The sequence below is a fragment of the Oratosquilla oratoria genome, chromosome 31, assembly GCF_046742065.1.
Source record: "Oratosquilla oratoria isolate Oo_2021 chromosome 31, ASM4674206v1, whole genome shotgun sequence".
Taxonomy (NCBI): domain Eukaryota; kingdom Metazoa; phylum Arthropoda; class Malacostraca; order Stomatopoda; family Squillidae; genus Oratosquilla; species Oratosquilla oratoria.
The window spans coordinates 17,461,749-17,488,844 of record NC_134807.1 but is presented as its reverse complement, the minus strand read 5'-3'; the positions used below and the strand labels follow the sequence as shown (position 1 = coordinate 17,488,844).

The 27,096-nt window shown below is 42.8% G+C and overlaps 1 protein-coding gene across 1 annotated transcript in view; it reads right to left on the bottom strand.

The window, feature by feature from the left end:
* LOC143041459 (putative polypeptide N-acetylgalactosaminyltransferase 9) overlaps window positions 1–27,096 on the bottom strand; it is a gene marked incomplete at its 3' end in the record, with an annotated part of 182,772 nt that overhangs the window by 35,591 nt on the left and 120,085 nt on the right. The window contains 1 exon segment of the mRNA XM_076213355.1: window positions 9,187–9,351. Coding sequence (XP_076069470.1) covers window positions 9,187–9,351 — 165 coding nt within the window.

The window sequence follows — 27,096 nt, the reverse complement described above, 5'->3', positions numbered from 1 at the left end:
GAGAGAGAGAGAGAGAGAGAGAGAGAGAGAGAGAGAGAGAGAGAGAGAGAGAGAGAGAGAGAGAGACCCTTGTCATACCAATATCACAAATCTATGATATACAAGGACGATCATTACAATTTCCTTTGGCTGGATTTAACAGTGCTTATGTTATCTTCACCGATGACAAAAGAACAATGATGAACAAATGCAATGATGACATTTAAACAAACATGTGATAATAATAATTATAATATCTAATGATGTGCTTAATGCAATGATGATAATGATAATAAACAAACGAACGAGCATAACAAGTGGGGATGATAATCGTAATAACAGATAATAATAATGATAAACAACGAAATCTTAAACGAGGTGATATGCCACAGAGGCATTCTCTACTCAGCGCCTGGACGTGATGTGGAGAACTTCATTCCTTGTCAAGTTGGATTTATTGGCCAATTCATGTGCATTCCAACATGGGTCGTTCCTCCTAACCCTTCGGCTCGTTTCACACGTAACGACTTTTGGACGTGTGCCGTCCACGACACGACGTCGTGCTCTCAAGTAACCATGGGTGTCTATGGTCGCTTTCACAGGGCTGAAATAATTTCAGTATCGCTGCGCTGCGGGTTGTTACTCCAACTCTCGTGGGTGGGGAGTTGGGTGTGTGTGTGCGTGTAAGGTCACAGTATCACCCATAGATTGGTCATACGAGCTTTGAGCTCTCATCCGGAAGGTTAGTAACTGTCGATCACGAGTCCAACACGTGATCCAAGACTATGGTGAATCACATTCAGCCCTATCCACTGCCTTAGAACATATATTCTTCACACGTCACGCGTTTTATTTCAATTGTGAACAAACGGTATATAAGTAGCAATTCCGCCATATTTACTGCTACTTTAAACTTCTCATATAATTAAAATAAGAGTATCCCTTTCTACAATTATTTCTGAGAACGAATTCCTAGGATTCGCTAACACTCAAACTATACTTCATCCCAACTACAAAACGAAAACCTTTGATCGACACTAAATGGAATCGCAAAAGAACAGGCAACACGAGCAGACCATGTCGAAACATCCCAAAGTTAACAAAAACATACACAGAGAACAATGCCAAAGAGCAAAACTCGCGCTCATACAATCTAGGCACCAAATCCCTTCGGGTTCGACAGGAATAATCCCCGAGTCCCTGTTCACACTAGCGGTTTCAACCGCGGTCCTTCAGTTACAATGCAAGCCAATGGAAACGTTCACACACAACCACGCAGCTTTTTTTTTTTTTTTTTTTTTTACTGACGCGGTTTTCGCGCGGTTCAAACCGCTAGTGTGAACAGGGCCTGACATTTCAACTCAATATTCGAGGACTCTCATACATGTGACATCATGGCAGGTCAGAAGAGGGCAAATGTAAAATATTTGCATCGACAAAACTCACTAGAAGTAAATTACGGTCACTAACAGAATATAATTCCATACCCACATCTATTACGAAATATGTGATGACTGGGTGAAACGTGGATTTATAGATGTGTGAGGTAACCATTGTGTCAACGTCAATAACCAGAGCCTCTATCCTTGGGTATATTATCAACGTCAATAACCAGAGCTATACAACGTCAATAACCAGAGCTATACAACGTCAATAACCAGAGCTTCTATCCTTGAGTATATTATCGGAACAAAGAGATGGAATCACAGAGATGGTCAAAGAAGGGAGCAGAAAGGAAGGACAGTGGAAACTGAGAGTAATCAACATTCTTTATTCTTTTTTGTGTTGAGATTAGTCTACCAGACTGCTACGAGGCTCTGGTCCATAGGGGTGTCACTTAAATTATACTGTCTATGCAAGACTTATACGAGCCTCTGGTCCGTAGGGGTGTCACTTAAAATACACTGTCTATGCAAGACTTATACGAGCCTCTGGTCCGTAGGGATGTCACTTAAGGTCCTAAAATGTTGCCTGTGCAAGACTTATGTAGTCACAATCTCATACCGCGGTGATGTATGAAGTAACTTTCTAATTTCTCCTCTCTTATCTAAACACGCGCGCGCGAAAATACAAATTTTGTCTTAGAATATATAGATGAAATGTCTATCTAGAAGTGTAACGTCTAATAAATTGAGCCCAGTCGAGCATAGATCATTACTTAAATCTAGACCTGACGTAAATGGGGTTCCTAGAGGTGAGGAGCCTACGCCAGGAGGCGCTGAGTAAGTGCGGCCGAAGCCATCACCTTTGCCCTATTATGCGCTTTAGGGACTGTTAAGCCAGGTCACAATCACTGCTGGGAATCGGAGAGGGTGCGGGATTCGAACCCGCAGATAAGCGAAAGCGAGGCCAGCACGCTTCCGATAACTCCACCAGTACACTAGGAGTTCCACACAATTGCTTTCTTTCGGAATGCACTTCTTGGGTAACTCCCACTCCCCCCCCCGCCCCGCCCCTCCCGCGCACTGCAGCAAACGCATGACGTCAGGCAGTAATGCAACACTCCGAACACAATGGAAAACTCTGATTCAGGCCACAACGGCTTCCTTTCATTTAAACTTTTACCTCTGTGGCCTGAGAGAGAGAGAGAGAGAGAGAGAGAGAGAGAGAGAGAGAGAGAGAGAGAGAGAGAGAGAGAGAGAGAGAGAGAGAGAGAGAGAGAGAGAGAGAGAGAGAGAGAGAGAGAGAGAGAGAGAGAGAGAGAGAGAGAGAGAGAGAGAGAGAGAGACGCATTTTCCTTCGGCTTAGGTAGTAGAAGTCCTCAACCTAGAAATTAACACTACCACGACTTTTATATCTATTCTTCTTTTTCTACTTGTCCACAACACTTTTCATTACCCGAAGAGAGGAAAAAATAAATAAAAAAGCTTCCATGGAAACCACATAAAGGACACTGACAACTGTGTGAAACACAAAATGCTGACAGTGGTTCTCCGTGAAAGTTGAAGATGAGGTGCGGTCGAGTATGAAGGAGAGAGGGCACTACATATGAGTACAAAAAAGAAAGAAAGAAAAAAAAACCTGACGATTATAATGATAGAAAGAACTGTTGGAAAAGAACGATTCAGACCTGACTTTGTGAATTTCAGGATACGGGAAAAAAATAAGAGTAGAGAAATCTAAAGTTCTATGACAATTTCACTGTTATATACTGCCTTGATTAGAAAAACACAACTGAAAGTGGTAACCCATAGAGGTTATCAAAACAAAGAATTTCATAAATACACAAAACTACAGGCAAAGATAGAATAACACAAGAATCCACTTAGAGTCATATTGGGATTAAAAAAAATGAAATGCCAAGATACCACTTAGAACTCATAACTTGTTCGGAATCGATGAGTGTCCAAAACCTAAGTGCAGAAGTAGGACGAAACTGTCCACTGCGTCATACTCTTTTGCACAAAACAGTAATTTAGCAATACAAGGTAGAGCCGGACACTCGTCCAAGTCCATTATCATATCTCAATACGATATGATCGATATCTAATACTCTATGCTTTCACTGGCCCCCCCATGAACCAACAATATTTTTCCAATGTCTGCATTTCATTCAGTGCTACGAAACACCATTGGCGTTTGCGTCGAATTCCCGTCATCAAGCTGCTGAGTGAAAGGGTTATCACACTGGGCTTCCACGGGCTTCACCAACGCCGACAGTTGAGAGTTCGTTCGAGTAAAAACGACTTCGGTTACAATATTCTATTTTTCAAATCTCCCAATATCAAATTATCTTTCCGTCATACATAGCAAAGCTGAATGATGAACTAAGATTTTGTGACCCTAGACGAATGTTAGACATACTGTTGAAATATTCTTAAAGAAGTCTAGATTTCTAAAAGCGAAGTCTTATTCTAGTTATTCAACTGGAGGTTCGGGGTAGGATGTCGGAGGAAAAATAGCCCAGTGTGATATCCTTTTGAACTGTACTCCCCCAAGCTTTGAGCACTTATTTTCTATCTAATCGTTTCATACCCTAGTAGACTCGGAGTCCGTTCACAGTGACAGAAGAGAACGAACTACAAGGTAATCTATTACTTTGGAAAGAGAACGTTTGAACCCGAAGAGTACATTAAAAAAAAAAAAAAAAAAAAAAAAAAAAAAGCACCTCTGACACAGATGTATAGAGACGGAACAGGACAAAATGGTCATTGACAGAAGGATAACAGATATTTTTGGAAATAATTTTTTCACAATTTTTACAAATATACTGTATATGCACATATACGAGTATATATGTAAAAAGAGACCATATATAAAGAATTATGTAAAGCCAACCAAATATCCCTTTTTAAACTAAATTTTTTATAGTTTTAAGCCTTCACAATACTACCACGAATATTGAAGTTTCGAAAAAAACAACGAATAAATAAAAGAGCAATAGGAAAACTTTCGTCAATGTAAATGGCAACGAAAACACAAACGACCCAAATGTGAATGCACAATATACTCCAACACTTCTGCAATTAAAAGTAAACATCAACTGTATTATTCCTGAAGTTTGCCAAAGGAATGAAAATCTCCACACCTAACACAATTATGCAAATGAATTATTCTCTTTAATATTTACATTTCCATACAAAGGCACTCATATGATGAAGAATTCGACGAAATTATGGTTTCATATATTGGTATAATTAATTCAGTGTTCGATACACATTTACACTAGATTTATGATAGAAATGTTAGAGTCTCTGTAAAATATACTGATATCATAAGTCTGATACTGATATGAATTTACTTTATATCATATTATATGTATATATATATATATATATATATATATACATATCCATGTATATACATACACACACACACATATACACATATATATACACGATATACATCATAAACCTAAGATTACCTAGAAATGTAGAGGCACATACACAAACGTACAGTAATACACAAAATCACACCCACTTTATATATATATATATATATATATATATATATATATATATATATATATATATATATGCATACCAATATACATACATATTCATTTTTACATATATAAACACATGCATGCTCGGATAAACGTATATACACATGACTACATCTATATATGCATATACACACTACATTTATTTCCAGTACATATACACACGTATATGTAAATGTATATGCATATGTATACGTACATGTACATGTGTATGTATATGTATAGTAGATATGCAGAATGAACGCGCTAATTCACATTCATATCTACATTTGTTCCTCGACATTTCAGTCACTCCTAACGACAGGTGCATTGACAATTCACCCCCACCCCCATTTGCACACACGCACGCAGAGTGAGATCAACAAGTTTTGTAGTTTGCAAATGAATCAGCGAGTCACGGCTCATCATCTCTGGGCAATAAAGGTGCATGTGTGAGTAGCAGCTATCACCATGAAGGTGATATATTTTGATATATCTTTAATTTTGTTCCACAACTGTAGTTCAGTTTACCGATAGAGTGGTTAACGGGTGGGGTAGTTTGAGAGAGGATTTACACGGTTCTAACGGTTCGTCGAACGCGGTTCGACAACCAAATACCCCGTTCACACATCACTTTAAACACGTGTCTGTCAAACCGCGTTCGACGGACCGTTAGATCGTGTAAATCCACTCTAAGTGATCATGTACTGAGCGTTGAAACTATTGGTTGTTTTAAGAGAAAGTTAGATAACTTTATGTATAGGGGATGATAAGATGTGGATGGAACTACCCAGTGCTGGCCTTATGGTTTCTTGCAACCTCCTCCATTCTCATGTTCAGTCCGATTCGGATATCGATTAAGGATTAGGGTTTTAGGCAAGGCAAGTACCAGAGTGCTATTAAGACAAGGACACACGCTCTTACGAGTAAGCCTGACATCCATCTTTGTGTCGTGACCACCGTCCATGAAATTGTCCATTTAACAACTTCAGAAGTCAAGGGAACGTCAGTAGCCATGAGCTAATTGCCTGGAATGCCAGCGGCAATTCTGCTCATCGGTCATGGAGCGGCCGTTAAGAGACGGCGCCGCGGGACGCCAAAACACGAACGAAAAAAAACTCAAAATCGATGAAGAACTCTTACCAAAGTGGGCACTCGAGATCCGCGTGCAATGAGTAGCTAAGGCTATACGACGAAGTCGGGAGGGGAGGGGGAGGGGGTTGGCTGTTCTCTCTCAAATTAATAAAATCAGCTGACGGCAGATCCCCAGGGGACCGCTGACCGGGTAGTTTACAATTTTGAAAATCTAATCATTTTGTTTCCTAAGTTTACTTTATTTTTCCATTTCTTACATACGCACGAATTTCTTTTATTTTATTTTTGTGTCATTTTCGTACAACGCAAACAACCTGACAATAACCACAGATTCCTGTAAAAAGAAAACCTTTTACTAACAGTTCTAATTCCAAGCGACTACATTCTACTTGATCCCGTATCGAGGGGTCCCCTGAATTTACAAGTCGATGTAAAAGCTCCGCAAAGCTTGAAAAATCGAGAAACACTTCTCTACACGCTACAAGGGGCTCACCCCTGAACTGCGAGAAGTATCCCTCCTCTGCTAAATGAAAAGTGGATTAAATATGAAAGAGGCAAAAAGGCAGACTAAGGGGTACGTGAGACGGGGCGGGGAGATTCCTTAGTGTGAACGGAATGAATGACTTATTTTCAAGGTCAAATCAATATAGAGTACATGACGCAGAAGGAAGCAGGCAGCAAGAGGTTTGACAAAGGAAAAAAGTAGATAAATATATCAATAAAGGAATGGATATATGAATATAAGTTAATACATACATATATGAATAAATGGATAGATAATCAAAGAAGTCCGCAATGACGTCACAGTTTCCGGGAATTCGTTCTTGAAGTCGACTTAAACGAGACAACTCACAATACATGTTTCAGTCCCTTCTACTCACACTAAACAAACAGACAAAACGTCCAACACCTTCTGAAAATGTACTTTCACGATCTGAAACATTTGAGCCTCATTATGCAGCTTTGACACAAAATCACAAAACCAGTTGATAACTCACCGCAAAAAAATAAATAAATAAATAAATAAATAAGCTAGAAAGGCACCTAAACACAATGTATAAACGTATGCTCACATACACTCACATAAATTCACATACACTCACCTATCCATACACATAAACACAAGCATCTACTCACACACACATACACACAAGTATCCAACCACCCACAAACACACCCAACCACCCACCCACTTACACACGCACATCCAACCATCCACACACAAACGTGCGCACACACACACACACGCGCGCACACACACAATTGTATATGAAAAACAAGAACACAATTACTCTTTTCTAATTATTTCATTATTCATGTGCTTTGATTGACTGGTGGGGTGTTTGATGACATGATTAGTCTTGTGCTTCCGGTAAATGAAGAATGTTTACAAGACATGAACTCTGTGATTGAATTTCCATCATTCGTTTTTTATCTTCACGGTAAAAAGCGAGCAAATTCCTATGATTTGCCAAACATTTAATTATGTATCAACAACATAATCACATATATTTTCGCCTGGTTTTTAACCAGGATTCCCCATCTTGAAATGACATGTCGTTCATATACTTGTCACCATATAACTAAAACGATACATCACATTATTTTTTTCATTCAAAATGTTTCAGTATTTTGAGCAACAGCTTTAAACTGTAAGAAAAAAATAATTTATATAGTAAGAGAATGCACCCTGAAATAGACTCAAGATTTTACAATTTTTTGTACAAATTAGAATAAAAAAGTATATATATATATGAGACTGCACTCTGAAATAGACCAGCAAACTATATTTATTATGTAAAACGAAGACTGGCAAGCAATATCAACAAGTGGCCGCCCAACGGCGAAGGGCCAACAATAGCGACCAATGACAAAGAAGAAGGGCGCAAAATTCCCTCGGGTTGTCGTGAAACAAAAACAAGGTCTCAATGAGCTGCAGAGACAGGCAGGCCGACGTGAAGGCAGATTCTTAAAAAAAAAAAAAAAAAAAAAAAAAAAAAAAAAAAAAAAACGAAGAGAAGGAAAGAGGAAGACTCAGGGGTGGCTTGATACAGGTCTTTAAGATTCTAAAGGGAATTGACAACACCAAAAATGACGAAATCTTCGCGCTGTATGCGAATCAGGCAAGAAATAATGGTCTCAAACTGTCAGGAAGTAAATCTAATTTGGAAATGGGTCGAAACAACTTCACCAACCGTGTAGTAAATGAATGGAATAAACTTCCTGCAGAGGCAGTGCAATGTAGTACAGCTCGAAGTTTTAAGAATCATTTAGATTAGCACCTAAGCAATATCCTGTAATGCCTGCCATTTATTTTACTTTATCTATTATTATGAATTATTATCTATTAATTATTTATGGATTATTATCATTAATCTATTTATTATTCATCATTACCTATTTATTTTTTTATTTACTTGTTTATTTTTTATTAATCTATTTAATTATACATATTTTTTTTCTATTTTTTTTTTTCGTATCCGACCTAGTTATGGACCAAAAGGTCTCTGTTGGCATGCTCTCCCTTTGTAATCCTTTGAAGAAAAGAGGGGAGAGAGAATAAGAAGAGAGCAAAATCTAAAAGGAAAGAGAAGAGAGAGACTGGCACACAAAACAAAAGCAGATGTTTCGTGTTGAATAGAGAAAGTGAAGCACAGATATAATGAGCGCTCACGGCCCGACAGAAACGGGAAGAAGAAGAAGAAGAAGAAGAAGAAGAAGAAGAAGAAGAAGAAGAAGAAGAAGAAGAAGAAGAAGAAGAAGAAGAAGAAGAAGAAGAAGAAGAAGAAGAAGAAGAAGAAGAAGAAGAAGAAGAAGAAGAAGAAGAAGAAGAAGAAGAAGAAGAAGAAGAAGAAGAAGAAGAAGAAGAAGAAGAAGAAGAAGAAGAAGAAGAAGAAGAAGAAGAAGAAGAAGAAGAAGAAGAAGAAGAAGAAGAAGAAGAAGAAGAAGAAGAAGAAGAAGAAGAAGAAGAAGAAAACGCGATGAAAGGAATGCCATGTTTGAAAGAACCCTGCCTGGACAAAGACATTGAAATCAAACCCTTCTTTGGCCGATGGAAACGCCAAACCGAAATTGTTCCTGGAACACAAAGAGAGTGCATGGTCGGTGAGGGACGGCGGAGGAGGAGGAGGTGGAGGAGGGTGGCCAAATGAAGAAAGGTCAAAGAAAATGGGTTGTCACAACAGTCTGACCTTGTGTGCATTCGCAGTGAGAGTCGAGGAAGGTCAAGACTGGGGCCGTGGCTTCCTTGGCCCCGGCGAGACGGGCTCGGATGAGCCCTTCTCTCTTCGGCAGGCGGAGGATCTTGACCTTCGGGTATTGGGCCACGTAGTCGTCCAGCTGCTTCATCAGGTGTTCTGCCAAAAGAAAAAGAAAAAGAAAATCTTAATTATAGTCGTCGTAAGAGCATTGGAGGGAGCTACTGAAACACAAAATTAAACGGGAATGATGATACTCAGCCTAGACCAAATGATCCAAACTTATGGAACATAAGAACATAGGAATGGAGGAGTCTGTAAGAGACCATAAAGCCTACACTTGGCAGTTCCATGTCCATTACCACCTATCGTTCCTATCCATAAAGTTATCTTCTCTTAAAACAGCCAATAGTTTCAGTGCTCACTACATGTTTACTAAGTCTATTTTATTCGTTAACCCCTCTGCTGGTAAACCAGTACTTGCCTATTTCTTTCAAAAATCTAAATTTGTCTAGGACCTTTGTTACGTTCGTCGTAGGAACTGTAGAGTAGCTACTGAAACAAGCTTAAGGAGGAATGTTGATACTCAGCCCTAAAGCAAATTATCCAAACCTGAGGAGATACGAGGTTAAGCGAGGTTACATTTGTTGTAACTGTGGTATGCGGACGCAAGTAACTCAAGTTAACGATTCAAGTCCAAACTAATACGATCCGCCAAGATCAAGTCATAAATTTATGTTATCATAAAATATAAATTAATAAAAATGAATGTCCTTACTTTAAAAAATTCTTATTTTGGTTCAATATATATATATATATATATATATATATATATATATATATATGTATCTATATATATATATATATACACACATAAACACACATTATTTTTTTCCCTCTGAAATTGCGAATATCTGAATGTGGCCCTTGCAGTGAAAAATTCGCACATCCTAGTATAAGGACAGAGAACACGTCTTCAAACCCTGCCTTCGTCTGGAGGTGCAGCCCCGATAGGTTGACACTTGATCCCCAGGCCGGGCTGAAGACCTTTATCAACTTTAAATATATTTCCTCCATTTTTTTCACATTACCCCATGTGGGGTATTGACCGCATGTTTTATTTAATCAATAATTTACAGACCTTAGAGACATTACTCCGAATAGGACGGCATACGCCAGGGGGCGCGTTGCTTCAGTACGGAAATACTCAGCATTCTTTTATGACAAGAGAATAATTAGAAATATATATACATATATATATATATATATATATACATATATATATATATATATGTGTGTGTGTGTGTGTGTGTGTGTGTGTGTGTGTGTGTGTGTGTGTGTGTGTGTGTGTGTGTGTGTGTGTATCTGTTTAGCTACTTTCCCAAATCTCTCCTTTACCTTTTGTGGAAAAAGTAGCTGCACTGGTGAAAGCCGTCGCGTCTTAAGAACACTGAATGCGTGGGTATATATACCGACTTAACAAAGGAGGTACAAGTTGGCAATGCAGAATAAGATGATGATGATGATGATGATGATGATGATGATGATGATAATGGTGATGATGATGATGATGATGATGATGATGATGATGATGATGATGATGGTGATGATGTTGATGGTGATGACGATGATGATGAGGGTCATGATAAGGGTGATGACGATGATGACGATGATCATCATCATAATCATGATGGTGATGATCGTAATGATGGAGTGGAGGAGGAGGAGAGGGGTGAAGGAGGAAGAGGAGGGAGGAAGAATAAGAGGGAAACAAGGAAGAAGGGGAGGAAGTGAAGAAGTACGGGAGGAAGAGGGGTTGGAAAAGGAGGTAGAAAAAGAAGAGGAAGAAATGGAGAAGAGGAGCGGACGTAGAGGAGGAGGATGGAGAAGAGGAGGAAGAAGAGGAGCAGCAGCAGCAGCAGGTGGAGGAGGAGGAAGGAGGGGAGGAGGTAATGGAGAGTTAGTGAAAGAAAAAATAGAATGAGAAATGATGACGGGTGAGGGCTGGGAGAGGAAAATTGTTTGAAGGACGATAAATCTGATTGAAGGAGAACGGAAGAGGAAGAAGAGGAGGAAGAAGAGGAGGAGGACGAGAAGGAGGAAGAGGAGGAGGACTTGAGGGCAAGAAAGACGAGGATATGAATAACGATGATAAAGATGATAATGGGGAAGATAGAGAGAAGGAAAATAAGGAGGAGAAGAAGAGGAGGAGGAGGAGGAGGAGGAGGAGGAGGAGGAAAATGAGCAAAAGATGGAAAAAAGATGAGGAGGAAGGAGAGTAAGAGGTGGAGGGAAAGGAGGAAGGAGTGTAGGAGCAAGGGATGAGAGGGAAAGAAGAGGCAATAAAACAAAGATATGGAATGACTGACTTTTGAGAGAGAGAGAGAGAGAGAGAGAGAGAGAGAGAGAGAGAGAGAGAGAGAGAGAGAGAGAGAGAGAGAGAGAGAGAGAGAGAGAGAGAGAGAGAGAGAGAGAGGGAAAGAACGTCTGTAGGGTGTTCAGAGAGGGACGGAGGATTAGTGAGGCAAGAGATTGCCTGGGATCAGGAGGATCGCAGGGGAGCAAGAGGATGAGAGAGAGAGAGAGAGAGAGAGAGAGAGAGAGAGAGAGAGAGAGAGAGAGAGAGAGAGAGAGAGAGAGAGAGAGAGAGAGAGAGAGAGAGAGAGAGAGAGAGAGAGAGAGAGGGGGGGGGCTGGAGGGTATAGGGTTAGGAAGAAGATAAGAGAGCACAAGGACCGCCGGATCCTAAGGATCAGGGGAACCACGCCGGGGGAGTAAGGGAAACAAGGAGGAGAGGGGATCGGGGAAGGGAAGCAGAAAAGGGCAGGAGGAGAAGGAGGGGGATATGGGAGAGGAGAGGAGGAAGGGAAGGGGAAAGGGGAGGGGAAGGAGAGGTATGGGGGAGAGGGAATGAGAAGGATGGATGAGTAATGGGGAGGGAAAAGGAGGGGAAAGGAGGAGGGGAAGAGATAGGAGGAGGGGAAGGAGGAAGGGGAGAGGAAGGAGGAAGAGAAGGAAGAGAGAGGGAGAAGGAAGGAGGAAAGGGGAGGGAAGGAAATGAGAAAGGACGGGAAGGGGTGGGGAGGACTGGGTGACTGGTGGGGAGGGGGAGAGGAGGAGGAGGTGTGGTTATTGTTGTAGTATAGTAGTAGTAATAGTAGCAGTAGTAGTAGTAGTAGTAGTAGTAGTAGTAGTAGTAATAGTAGTAGTGTGAGTCAGAGAGAGAGCGAAGACTGCGAAGAAGAACAAGATCAATAAGGAGAAGTATGATAAACATGAATGTTTGCGAATCAGAAGGAATGAGATGAGAGAGTGAATGAACAAAAGCATGGAAGGAAAGGAAAGGAGGGGGAAGGAAAACGAGGAGGAGGAGGAGGAGGAGAAAGAAAAGGGGTAGAAGGGGAGGTAAGAGGAAGGGGGGAAGGTGAGGAGGAGGAAGAGAAAATATGAGGGTGAAGGGGAAGTGGAAGAAGTAGAGGATGGGGAGGAGGATAGGGAAGAGAAAGAGGAAGAAGAAGAGGAGGAGGAGGAGGAGAAGGAGGGTGGGGGTGAGGACGGACACGTGGAAGGACGAGGAGTGGAAGGACGAGCAAGGCGATGAGGAGGAGGAAAAAAAGGAGGAAGAGAGAAGGAGGAGGAAGAAAAGGAGGACAAAGAAAGAAGGAAGAGGAGGAGGAAGAGAGAAGGAGGAAGAGTGGAGGAGGAGGAAGAAGAGAAAGTAAAGAGGAGGAAGAGAGGAGGAAGAGGAGGAGGAAGAGAGAAGGAAGAGAGGAGGAGGAGGAGGAAGAGAAAAGGAGGAGCAAGAGAAGGAGGAATGTACAAGGAAAGGTTCAAGGTGCAGAAATAATTCCATTTATGAAAACACAATTACGTCCGGAAGGGTGTTTACGAATTTGTTTACTATATAACTTTGGACATTCGGACCAGGCATGTCGACCATTACGTTTGCTTTCTGCAATAGACCCACAAGTTAAGACTGTGTTGGTGTTGACTTTGGTACCTAAGATAAAGGATATTGTAATCGTTCCCAAATATGAAAATATTCAGACTCTCCCCACCCCTACCCCTCTTCCGCCTCATATCAATTTAGAATGAAGACGCATTCATGTGTTTTTTCTTTGCTTACTGGTTTGAATAAAGTTGTTTTGTTACTCCCCGGGCAAATAAACAAAACATGCCGGTGCTTAACCCCCACACCGCGTTCTAACATAAATGAAATGAATTGTCTTCGCTCCCCCAACATGTATAAACGACATAAACTTTCAGCGTTAGTTGCAACTCGCAACAATTTCCTAATAAGAACATAGGAACGGGGGAGACAACAAGCGACCATACGGGCCTAAACTACCCAGTTCCATGTCCATTACCACATATCATCCACATCCATAAAAATATATAATCTTCTCTAATAACCCATTGTTTCAGCGCTGGCTAGATGGTTACCAAGTCTATTCCATTTGCTAACCACTCTCTCGGTAAGCCAGTTCTTGCCTATTTCCTTCTTAAACCCAAATTTGTCCAATTTAAGCCCTTACTACGAGTCTTACCCTGATGTCTTAGTCATGGATGATGCCACACTCAAACGTACACTTGGGATATACAGAGCCACGGTTAATGACTGTGATCATTACTGTTCCAATGAAGACCTTTGACAAGGGCTGAGAAAACAAAATCCAAGAGGATGTGCCCAGGAAGCACGCACGACTGTGGACAGAGAAGGATGAGCTTGAGGCGAGGGAGAAGGGAATGGACGTCAGGAACAGAGACTGGGTAAGAGAACTGTGAGGGCTTATACCTTCTGAAAGTAGAGCCTGTCATGAAAGGCAATATTAACGAATATCTTTTGGGTTTGGGGCAGACGCGCTTGTTCACCCGAAGGCGGAGGGCGATCACAGGACAAAATGGAAATCGCCACTGATAAGAACATACGAAAAAATAAGAATGAAGGCGACTACAAGGGACTATAAGGCCTACACTAGGTAGTTCCGTATTACTTACCAACTGTCATCCCTATCCAGAGTGATCTCATCTTCTCTTAAAACAACCGATAGTTTCAGCGCTCACTACATGGATACTAAATCTATTCCATTCGTCAACCACTCTATTGGTAAACCAGTTCTTGCCCATATCCTTCTTAAACCTAAACATGTTCAATTCAAAACCATTATCACAAGTCCTACCCAGCTGTCTTAATAAGAATCTTGATTCCATCATCATTGTTAAAGCCCTTGACCCATTTGAATATCTCTACTCCGCACTCTTTGTCTTTCCAGAGAGTGTAAGTCAAGTTGTCTAAGCCGGTCTCCGTAAGGTCAATTTCTAAGCACTTGATCGAGACTGCTTCGTCGAATTTCCTCCTAAGATGCCCTTTACAGCCGCCTTTGTACCGTGGAAATGAACGAACCATGCCCTTGGTCCAACTCGCTGGCGGCTGGGTTCGAGCTGTCATCACCTCGGCCTCCGCCACGAGTAACAACGTTCCAACCCGCAAAGCAAGCATCTTGGTGTTAGCCAAGATAAAATGCACTAAAGAAGTGGAATGTTTTACAAAGAGTAAACGTGGCGGTACACTAGGAATTTCTCGCTAGCATGCTACTTGATTTTGCTACTTAGTTTGAGTAGAAACTACTTCGGTTACGATCTTTTATTTTCCTAATTTCCAAATGTCAAATTACTCTTGGGTCGTGTAGTGAGAGGCTGAATGACGAACTAAGAGAAATTAAACCTAAAATACGAATGTTAGACACATTATTGAGATGTTCCTCCGCAAGTCTAGAATATCATAACCTAGGTCGTTTCTACTCAAACGAAGTAGCAAAAGCAAGTAGCATGCTAGCCTAGTGTGCCGCCACCTTAAGGCACTGACGTAAATGAAAGGAGGATCTGAGTGTCATGACTTGGTTGCCCCTTGTCAAGGACCACTAAAGAGGGCTCCCGGTGCCGGTAGACTGGCTAACCATCGAAGGTGAGGGACCTACGCCAGGAGGTGCTGAGTAGCTGCGGCCGAAGCCGTTATCGTTGTCCTATGCGCTTGCTCTTTTGGGGCAGGTCACAGTTCACAGTCGCTGTTGGGAATCGGAGAGGAATGCGGGATTCGAACCCACACCTAAGCCAATGCGAGGCCAGCACGTTTCCGATTACGTCACCAGCGCACATTAGGTCCTTCAGACTTTCTTTAGACACCATTGAAGCATCAGGACTAACTCACCACATGATTTCTAAACCCCATAAGTTAATGCTTAATCATCAAGATGAGTTACTACTAACAATGGCAAATACTTTCTCATCTCTCTTCGTCCTCCCTCATCACCCCTTTACCTAAAATGTGTGCTTCTAGTTTACCCATCTCCCCTTGTTTCCACCCTTCACCTTTAATCCCTTCCTCACCAGACACTTTTCTATCTTTATCCTTAAACCTTTCTTTACTTTCGTTTCCTTTCGTCAAGACTGCTCATCTCCCATTCTCTGCCTCTCAACAGTCTCTTCGGTTCCTCCCCCATTTTCTTAAGTCTGAGCGCTATCCTCTTCCAGAGGGGCACTACTGTTCAGGTAATAAAAGGATCAGGTCAGCAAGACAGCTTCCGAGTCAGGAGGTCAGGTTGATGTAGCCTTCAGAACGAGCTACAAAAGAGATGGTATGGAGGTGGTGGCGGTGTGGGGGGGGGTGCAGAAGATGGAGGGATGATGTGTGGAGTAGGGATCGGGTAGAGGGAGACGGTGAAAAGAGGAAGAAGAGGCGTGGAGGAGGTGAGCGAGGAGGCAGGAGAGGGAGATAATGTTACTCCAGAGTCATTCAGACAAAAGACCTCGAGTGTCTTGTGGTAAGTTGCTCTTGACCTCACCACGCCTCCACGTTTAACAGACTCTTCTCCGTCGCACTTAAACAGTTCTACTTGTCTCAAGATCCCGAACTGGGCTTTCGATGACATGTTCGAACCAGCTCTTCACATCCGATATTAGACTCCCAATTGTTCTACATAAGAACATAAAGACGTAAGAACATAAAGAGACTGCAAGAGACCTTAAGGCCTACACAAGGCAGTTCCCTGTCCCTCACCACCTGTCATACCTAATACATACATTAGTCTCATATTTTCTTAAAAGAACCCACTGTTTCAGTAATCACTACATGGTTACTAAGACTATTCTATTCGTTAAACACCAAGTGGATAAATCAGTTCTTGTCTATTTCTTTCTTAAACCTAAATTCTTTTCGGAAACTTTGCATGATCGATGCCACCTGAAGAAGATGTGGACCTTCCTCATGCGGTTCCTCACGACCTTCGCTCCTAGTAGCTAAGCACAGTGCTGTCAGGAGGAGAAGGAAGGAAAAGCTAAACCCGTTCGTTTCCGTTGTTTATTATGAAATGAATCACAACAATATGGTAACAAGGAACGATACACAAGTACGCAGAAAACGTGACAAAAGTACAAGAGAAACTGAAACAATCCTATGTTCGCTCCAAACTATATACAGAAAATTATCATTATTATTATTATTATTATTATTATTATTACTATTATTATTGTTGTTGTTATAATAATAAGTAAAATATATCAAGTAGCGCAAAGATGGGAAAAAAGAGAAAGATGAGGATATACCAAGGTTGATTTGTGAGAATGGCTAGCAGTAAATCCCACGATGCATGCCACACGTTGAAACGGACTCCTTGAAGCGCACGGACTATATAGTAAAATTACATTAAGGATGTAGTGCAAACTACAACTTCAACAACTCTTTCCTTATACTTGGATGAGTTCGGTGTTATCACACTAGGCTTCTTCCACGGGCTTCACCAGCACCGACCGTTGGGAGTTCGTTTGAGTGAAAACGACTTCGGTTACAATATTTGAATTTTCAAATCTCCACATATCAAATTATCTTTCCGTCGTATATAGCAAAGCTGAATGATGAACTACGAAACTGTAAAACTATGCGAATATTAGACACACTATTGAAATGTCTAGGTTTCTGTAAGCGACGTCATACGCTAGTTATTCAAATGGAAGTTGAAGGTAAGATGTCGGAGGAAAAATAGCCCAGTGTGATAGCCCCTTTAGACCAACTTCACCCCATTTCATTCATTCCTTTGTTTCCTTTCCTTTCCTTCCTTTCCCAAACTTTCTCCTGACGTCATCGTCTTTGATCTACCTTCCTGCCCTCCCCTCCTCCCTACCACCACCACCACCATCATCGGTCCAATCCAACTACTTCTCTTATCTCCTCACTTCTTAACTCTCTTTCTCTCTTTTTTTTCTCAACAATATTTCTCTCGTCTGATTCTTTTCAACTCGTTCCAACATATCTCTTTTTTCCACTGCACATCCTCCCCTCTCTCTTCCTCCTTCACCTCTTCCTTCTACACTTCCTCTTCCTACCTCCTCCTCATCTTCCCCCTCCTACACTTCCTCTTCCTTCCAACTCCTCCTTCTAAACGTCCTTTTCTCTCTTTTTCTTTATTCTCTTCCTTCTACCCTCTCTTTCTCTCTTTTCCTCTCCCCTCCTCCTCCAGTTCCTTCTACATCATTTCCTCTTCCCTCTTCCTCCTCTCCTTTCTGCATTTCCTCTCCCCTCCTACTTCTTTTAAACTTCCTTTTCTTTATTCTCTTCTTTCTTCCCTTCCTCCTTTCCCTCTTCCTCCTCCTCCTCCTCCCCCGGCCGGCCCTTCCTCTTGTTCTGATGCACTTTCGTTTCTTTCTATCATATAAAATAGTTTTCCAAATTACATCTATTCATTCCTTAATTCCTTTTCAGCGCCACTTTTCTCTGCGAGGCGCGTTTGCTCCCTCCTGCCCTCGACCTTCTCTCTTCCTCTCTTTCTCTCTTTTCCTTTTTCTTCCTTACCCCCTTTCATCCATCTTCTTCCCTTCTACTCATTTCCTGCCCTGTATTCACTTGCAACACTTTTCATCCATTACTACTACCATCCCCCCTCCACTCTCCCCCCCCTCTCTCTCTCCCTCTCTCTCACCCTTTGCAAAGCCTCTTTTATTCACGTTGCTTTCCTACATTTTGCGAGCGCCAAACAACACATTCTCTAATTGTTTTTCTATTTCATCCTGACTTTTTCTCTTATTTTTTTAACTTCGCGTCGCTTACCTGACCTTTCCCAGCGTCACGTTCTGTTCCTCCGACTTCCTGTATTTAAGGTAAGTTTTGCCCAGTGCGATTATCGCTGGACGATGATCGTTCATGGTTCAACGATGATCGCCAAACGATTGTCTAGACTGCACTAGTTCTTTGTTTTTGAATGATGAGGCTGTTTTCCTTCGAGTGACTATCGCTAGTCGCTAAAAACTATGAACTAGTGCTCTAGACGATTCCTTGACGATCATTGCTGAGCCATGAACGATAATCGTTGAGCCATGAGCGATCATCGTTGACCCATGAACGATCATCGTTGACCCATAAACGATAATCGCTGAGCCATGAACGATCATCGTTGACCCATGAACGATCATCGTTGACCCATGAACGATCATCGTTGACCCATGAACGATCATCGTTGAGCCATGAACGATCATCGTTGACCCATGACCGATCATCGTTGAGCCATGAACGATCATCGTTGAGCCATGAACGATCATCGTTGACCCATGACCGATCATCGTTGAGCCATGAACGATCATCGTTGAGCCATGAACGATCATCGTTGAGCCATGAACGATCATCGTTGAGCCATGAGCGATCATCGTTGAGCCATGAACGATCATCGTTGAGCCATGAACGATCATCGTTGAGCCATGAACGATCATCGTTGACCCATGACCGATCATCGTTGAGCCATGAACGATCATCGTTGAGCCATGAACGATCATCGTTGACCCATGACCGATCATCGTTGAGCCATGAACGATCATCGTTGAGCCATGAACGATCATCGTTGAGCCATGAACGATCATCGTTGAGCCATGAACGATCATCGTTGAGCCATGAACGAATATCGTTGAGCCATGAACGATCACTGAGCCATGAACGATCATCATTGAGCCATGAACGATCATCATTGAGCCATGAACGATCATCATTGACTCATGAAGGATCATCGTTGAGCCATGAACGATCATCGTTGGGCCATGAACGATCATCGTTGAGCCATGAACGATCATCGTTGAGACATGAACGATCATCGTTGAACGATAATCGTACCGAGTAAAGCGTACCTTTGGTCCACATTTCGTCCAAGGCCCAATTATTCATTGCCGATCTCGTCTTCTCCCCTGTTGTTCTCGTTCTCGTCGGGGACACTTCCAGTACCTCGACAACTTCGGGGATTCTGAAGCGGCGCACGATTTCAGTCTGGTGAGTGGAGGAGTGGTCTATTCTTGTGTAATCATCCCTCCTTTTCTTCTCTCCTCTCCATCTCTCTTCCATATCCATCTTCTCTCTTCTTTTCTTTCCTTCTCTCCATCTCTTTTCCATATCTATTTTCTTGTTCACATTTTCCAGTTTTCTTTGTCCACTTTCATTTTTTTTTTTGTCCACCTTTCTCTTTGTCATTTCTCTTTCATTTTAGGCATTCTTCACGCGTGTCATTCTCTACTTCATCGCCGTTTCCTTCCTCCTCTTCCTAGCCTCGACATTTCTACGTCCCCCCCTCCTCTTTTTTTTTTTTTTTTTTTTTTAAGCATTTTCGACGTTCTTCCTTTCTACTCGTCAGTATGATCGAAATGATTACAGACTTCACCCACAACCACAGCAATATACAAAAAATCAGAGCTGGGCGCGTTCCTCGATGTTCTGATCGACACATAGTCAGGGCACCAAGGAACGCACCTTGGAACGCACCCACCTCTGCCAAAAATTCACAGGTACTTCCCGAATTAAGTCACCGTGGTAAAGTACAAAGGTTGTATAGTCCCTAAGTAGATAGGCAGGTCCTGCAGTGGACCATTAAAGCTCAACAATCACACATACCCTTTCTACAAAATCTCTTCCTTCCTTGCTCTCTTCCCTTTCCTTCCCTATCTACTACCCCTTCTTCAAGTCTCCGTTGCCTAAGCCAGACTCAAGTTCTCTTGAGTCCTCTTGACACCGGGGGACAGACTTCGGAAGCCTCACCGACCCTCTCCCCCTCTCCCTCCCCCTCCCATCCACAGCCCGTTCGTCGTCCTAATTATTTCATCCCTGGCCGGGAATCGAACTCGGATCACTGGATCAGCGAATGCAAACAGTACTACTGCGCCGTCGAGGGGTATTTTCTTTATGTCCAGACTTTAGGAACACCCTGTGCAACACACTCTTCCCTCTGGCAGCCGAAGGCCAATCTTCATCCTTCTTCCCATTCCGTCACACGGGTCCTTCCCACCCACCCCCCGCCCCCCACCCCCTCTGGCTCCCCCGAAAGGGTCTTCCGTCTCCCCCACCCCCTCGTACTTACATTTCTTCACGAAATTCTCTAATTTCCTAATGACCCTCGTTTCTCATCATTATTCTTCGCTTCGCTCTCTCCTTTTTCCTTTTCTGCTGTATACTCTGCCACTCGCGACGCCATTCTCTAATCTATTTCTCCCACTTTTCCTATTTTCAAAGATTCCGATCGTCCCTTTGGCTTTTTCTTCTCATCATGGCCCCGTCGTGCTCCTCCTCCTCCTCTTCTTGTTCTTGTTCTTGTTCTTCTTCTTCGTCTTCGTCTTCTTCAGACCCTTCCTCGGCCTCCACCCAAACTCGTTCTCTTGAAGCTTCTGCGTCCCTCCTCTCCATCCACTTCTCTTTTTCCTTCTTCTATTTCTTTTCTACCTTTTCTATCTCCCTCTCTGCCTACTCCTTCACCTTCTCCTCCTCCTCTTCCTAAAGTTCCACCTACTTATCTCCTTCCTCTTCTTCTTTTTCTGCTTCTTCCATCTCCTTCTCTCCTTCACCTTCCTCTCCTTCTTCTTCTTCCTTTTCTGTTTCTTCCATCTCCTTCTCTCCTTCCTCCCCCACTTTCCTCTCCTTCTTTCTTCTCCATTTCCCTATCACCTTCCTATTTCCCTCCTTCTACTTCTTTTCTTCTTCCACCATCTACTTCTTTTCCTTCTTCTTCTCCTCCTCATCCCCCTCCTGTCTTCCTTTATCTCCACAACCTTGTCTTCTACATTTTCCTTGTTCCCTTTTTATCGTCATATTCTTTCCTCTCTTCGTCCTCCACCTCCTCCTCCTCCAGTACCTCCTCCCACTCCCTTCCCTTCCTTCAGTCTCCTTCGTCTTCTTCCTTGATCTCTAAAACCTTGTCTTCTACGCTCCCCTCTTTATCCTAGTATTCTTTCTCCTCTTTATCCTCCTCCTCCTCCTCCTCCTTTGGTATCTCCTCCCCCACCCCCTCCACCTCCCCTCCCCCGACTCTCTTTCGTCTCCTGAAGCAGCAACGTTACCGCGATCGCAACAAGAAATTGCTCTGACGTCGATAAACATTAACGAGGGGAGGGGACATGACCATCATTAGCACAAAGTTGCTACTGACAACACATGCAACACATGGCAACTTAACAAGTTTCAGTCTCTAAAGACAGCTATCCCTGAAAACATTAAGCGTTCGTTTGAGTGTTTCTTCCCATCCATATCAATGCACATGTCTGCGAAAAAATAATAAGTTAATAATAGAAATAAGAAAATACGACCTCACATTTGCATCTCTCCTCATATGAACGAAACCAAGAAAGTGCGGTAAGGACCTTAAGGGGGTATCACACTGGTCTTTTTCTACGGGCTTCGCCATCACCGACCGTTGAGAGTTCTTTTGAGTAAAAACGACTTCGGTTACAATATTTGAATTTTCAAATCTCTAAATATCAAATTATCTTTCCGTCATATATAGCAAAGCTGAATGATGAACCAAATGATTGTTAATCTATACGAATGTTAGACATACTGTTGAAATGTTCTTATAGAGGTCTAGATTTCTGTAAACGAAGTAATATCCTAGTTACTGAAATAGAGGTTGGAGGTAGGATGTCGGAGGAAAAATAGCCCAGTGTGATAACCCATTTATTGAGAACAAATACCCTTTGATGATAAAGAAGAAGAGCGGTAGTAGAGGAAAGAACAACATCAGAGCCCGTACTCTCTCTCTCTCTTCCTCTCTCTCTCTCTCTCACACACACACACACACACACACACACACGGTGGCGCGGTTGGTAGAGTACCAGACTGTCAGTATGGCGGTACCGGCGGTACCTTGTTCGAATCTTGCCCAGGGCTGAAATTATTTCAGTATCGCTGCGCTTCGAGTCGTTACTCCAACTCTCGTGGGCGGGGAGTTGGGTGTGTGTGTGTGCGTGTAAGGTCATAGCATTACCCATAGATCGGTCATACGAGCTCTGAGCTCTCTTCCGGGAGGTAAATAGCTGTCGATCACGAGTCCAACACGTGATCCAAAGACCAAGGTGAATCTCTCTCTCTCTCTCTCTCTCTCTCTCACACACACACACACACACACAAAAAAAAGAAAAAAAAAAGTTCCTTACAAAGATAACACTGCCAAGTTTCTATGGCTGACATCCCCGAGGTGAAAATTTTCAAACTTTATGTCTCTAACTTCCGTAAGTACTGTTACTTGGTACTTTTACTTCGTTCACTCACTTGCAAACTGCCTATGCACTAAAAGTAGTTACAGAAGACTTTGTGAAAATATTTTAGCTTTTACAGCTCAGGTGGACCGACCCCATTCTAAAGACTTCATGAATAACTAGTTTACCAACAGAATGGTTAACGAATGGAAAGAGACTTGGTAACCATGTGGTGAGCGCTAAATCTATTGGTTGTTTTAAGAGACAATGAGATAACTTTATGGATAGGGATGACAGGTGATACGGGACATGGAACTACCCATTGTAGGCCTTATGGTCTCTTGTAGTCTCCTCCATTCTTATGTTCACAATAGTGCTCCTTATATAGGACATGACATCATGACCAGCATGTAGTACCCATAATACGAGTATAATGAGTACAAACACAGCTTAGGTCGAACTCATCGCTAACGCTAAAGAGAACAATGCGAGTAATATAAACCTACGGTTACACTAGTCAACGAAATGATTGGATTCCAATGATTCAGTTGGACTTCGTCCAAGGCTGGACTGTAACAGCACCTTATACCTCCTCCTTCTCCAACCTTGGATGAAATACAACTAAATCATTGGCATCCAACCATTCCGTTGACTAGTGTAACCGCAGGTTAAGGCGTAACCAGACCATAAAAAATCATAAAATTTGTTCTACACCCAGGTAATAACTATTACTCACATATTTACTGACTGATCAGTACATCGACATGACTATCAGAGGGGAAAGATCTCCTCTAGCATGAGCCTCAGAGGGCGATCGATTTCAAAGTCATAACCCATTGATGCTGAGGAGTACAACAACAACGACGATATATATATATATATATATATATATATATATATATATATATATATAGCTTAAGGTAGGAGATAGAAGTTTAGGGGAGAGAAAATCTTGAAAGGAAGGACAGAAGGAGATAACAAAAGCGAACGACATCCGTTGTTTGGTCTCTTTTCAATAAAAGAGCTTTCACCTCTCACTTTTTTCCTCATGTATTCATTATATGTATATATATATATATATATATATATATATATATATATATATATATATATATGCTGTTACAAGTGAAGGGGTGACCTTAACAAATCCTGCAGCGCAAGACTATCGCTCGCTACATGACCTGACAGACCAACTGATACTGAAACAAGACTCGACAATTCTCAATCGAAGCACAAACCTTATGTAATCCCGGCCAATGATCATGACCGTGCAAGGAGTATTTCACGGGGCCTTCCGTGGCTCAATGGTAGTGCGCGTGTCTGGTAACCGCGTGGGGATTTTGGGCATCTTTTCGAATTCTGGCCACGCCGCAGAGGTCAGGAAGGGCATCTACTTTGAGTAATGACCCCCGACTGCTTCCTCTGGGTATCGTCACTGATGTGGCTGTAGCGTGGACACCGCCTCTCCTGCGTTCATGTATGAACTGTTCCGGACCTCCTGCAAGGCGGAGGTCCGGACGGATACCAGACCCGAAAACCACGAGAGAGAGAGAGAGAGAGAGAGAGAGAGAGAGAGAGAGAGAGAGAGAGAGAGAGAGAGAGAGAGAGAGAGAGAGAGAGAGAGAGAGAAAGAACTCGTTCCTAAATTCGCAAGGCGTCCTAGAGTGAAATCCATGTCTATGGCATTTCCTTCACTGTGTCAGACGGCAAATAATTTGACCGATGTGGATAACGGTAGTTTTGTTCACTAATTTTGACTCTTTGACTGCTATTCACTTATTTTTTGGCTGCTGCCAGGCGATTCTATTCAGCCGAGGGAGACTCCCGACGCAGTGAAAAGGTAACTCTCTCTCTCTCTCTCTCTCTCTCTTTCATGAGCGACCGGCTGCCCCGGTCCCTTCGGCCCTTATTCAATATCTACAAAATGAGGGACAAACAAAACTTTTCTCTCCTTTTTTCATCACCTCGTCTTTAGAAAGACTGAAAATAACCAATGAACGGGTAAAATAACTTCCACCCGCTCTCTTGACAAAGTGTCACAATTCGCTTCTTTTAGAAAACGAGATATTTTTTCTAAAATTTATCTTCTATATATACTAAGATTCCTAGACCAGGGCAGCCCCACGCCCAGCCGTGGCCAGAGCAGCAAAATAATCGTCGTCTTCGCCTTGTCCCAAGTCTTTTATCGTTTCCACTCTTTCATCTCGGACTACTTTTTTTTCTTCTTCTTCTTTTCTTTTTTTTCCCTTTGGCAACAAAACCTTCCGACGCAGCTCTTCGCTCCGCTGAAGAGATCTGACGATCGCTCGTAATGACAAAGAAATGTTCCAATTTTGTGTGTTGGAGCAGATGCTGCCTACTCCAGATGCTGCTGCTAACCTGATGCTGCTCCAGATATGCTACCGTCCTCAGGGTCCTCCCAGTATCCAGTTGGTACTCTCCTCCTCTTCCTCTTCCCCCTTCTTCTCTTCTTCCTCCTCCTCCTCACCCTACTCTTCGTCCTCTTCTTCGTCGTCGTCTTCCTCCTCTTCTTCGTCATCGTCTTCCTCCTCCTCCTCTACGTCCTCCTCATCCTTCTACTCCTGCTCCTCCTCCTTCTCCTCCTTTTGTTCCTCCTGCTCCTCCTCTTCTTCTTCCTCCTCCTCCACCTTCACCTCCTCCTTAGAGCCCCTTCACAGTTCATCCCTCTATTGACATTTCTCGCCCTCATCCTTGACGACGGAGCCCCTCTCCCCATCTTGATACACTTGTGCCATAGTTTCCAACTTCCACCCCTTCTGCAGGGGCGGCGGCAGCTCCTCTGCCTCTCCAGAGCACCTGCCATAATGCCTTCCTCCTCTGCAACCCTTCTCCATGCCGCACCGCATCCCAATGTCCTAGATTAACCAGTGTTTCTTCACCAAGGGTCCGCGGTCTCTTAGGGGTCCGCAGAAACCTACCAAGGGGTCCGCAGGAAGTTGGGTTTACCATTTTGAAAGCCTAAAGTGTTCTGTTTTCTTAGGAGTGAATTTTACTTTATTTTTCCATTGCGTAAATAAACATGGATTTCTTTTCTTTTATTTTTTGTGCCATGTTTGCCCAATGAAAACATTCTGATAAACACCTATTCATACGAAAAGAAAATCTTTTATTAACAATTCCTACATACAACTGTAAAATGACAATATCTAATCCCGTATCGCGGGGTCCCCTCCATATACAAGTCGATGTAAGGGGTCCACAAAGCTTGAAAGGTTGACACACATTGCAGCGCCTAGACTATTCCATCCCACCCAAACAATTCAGCAGAACCGGCACCCCTTCCTACTGCTGACACTACTGTATGCCTGACCCCCTGTTGTCCATCCCTCTGAATCCTCTCATCCCTGATTGGATAGAGACCACCTGGCCACGCTGAGGTGCGTCCACCATACAGCCCTTTTAAGCTACCAGAAGAGGTTGGGAACGAAAACAACAACAACAACAACAACAACAATCGATGACCTGTTCTCTCTGCTTCAGTTTCTTCAAAATTCCAGCAATAACCTTAATCGTAGATTTAACACTCGCTAGCTAACGCACCCTTCCCCCCACGTAGTTCATGGACTTAAGACTAGTCTGGGACCTATAGCACATTTCCTTGTAGCCATTATTTTGCTCTTATTGAAAATGCCATCCATCATGCCCTAGTTTTCCAAGTTATTTCAAAGAAACCGTCCAAGATATCCATTAGTTCGTTTCACACGTATCGACTTTTCGCCGTGCGCCGTCCACGACACGACGTCGTGCTCTCAAATAACCATGGGTGTCTGGACGCTTTCACGCGTGACGACCACGACTATTTGTGAAAGCGCCCATAGACACCCATGGTTATTTGGGAGCACGGCGTCGTGTCGTGGACGGCGCACGGTGAAAAGTCGATACGTGAGAAACAAGCCTTCCAGTCCTATCCCATGCCAATAACGTGGGTCCCGTCCACCCCTAACCATCCATTTCCTGCCCCCGGCTCGTTCTCTATAGCCTCTCTCCGCCCTTCGAATCTCAACATTTCAAACAGCCTCATCACGTCTTCAAACCTTCGCCGTGGCCCACAGATTTGTCATTCGTTCGTTCGTGTCTTCTGTCTCCCTCTCCCAGCACTTGGGTCCTTCCTTCTATACCTAAATCGTCCTTGGTAACTTGGCTTATTCTCACGTTATTGGTTCTTCGCCCGGCGCCTCCCCCCCCCCTCTCTCTCTCTCTCTCTCTCTCTCTCTCTCTCTCTCTCTCTCTCTCTCTTTCTCTTTCGATAGCTGGGTTCCTCCTTCAGCACCTACATTGCTCTCAGTAACTTCGTTCATTCTCAGGTTGCTAGTCCTTCGTTCGACGCCCGGCTCTGGGAGAAGTTCTTCTCCCAAGAACTTAATTCCTCTTCCTCTTCCTCCTCCTCTTCTTCCT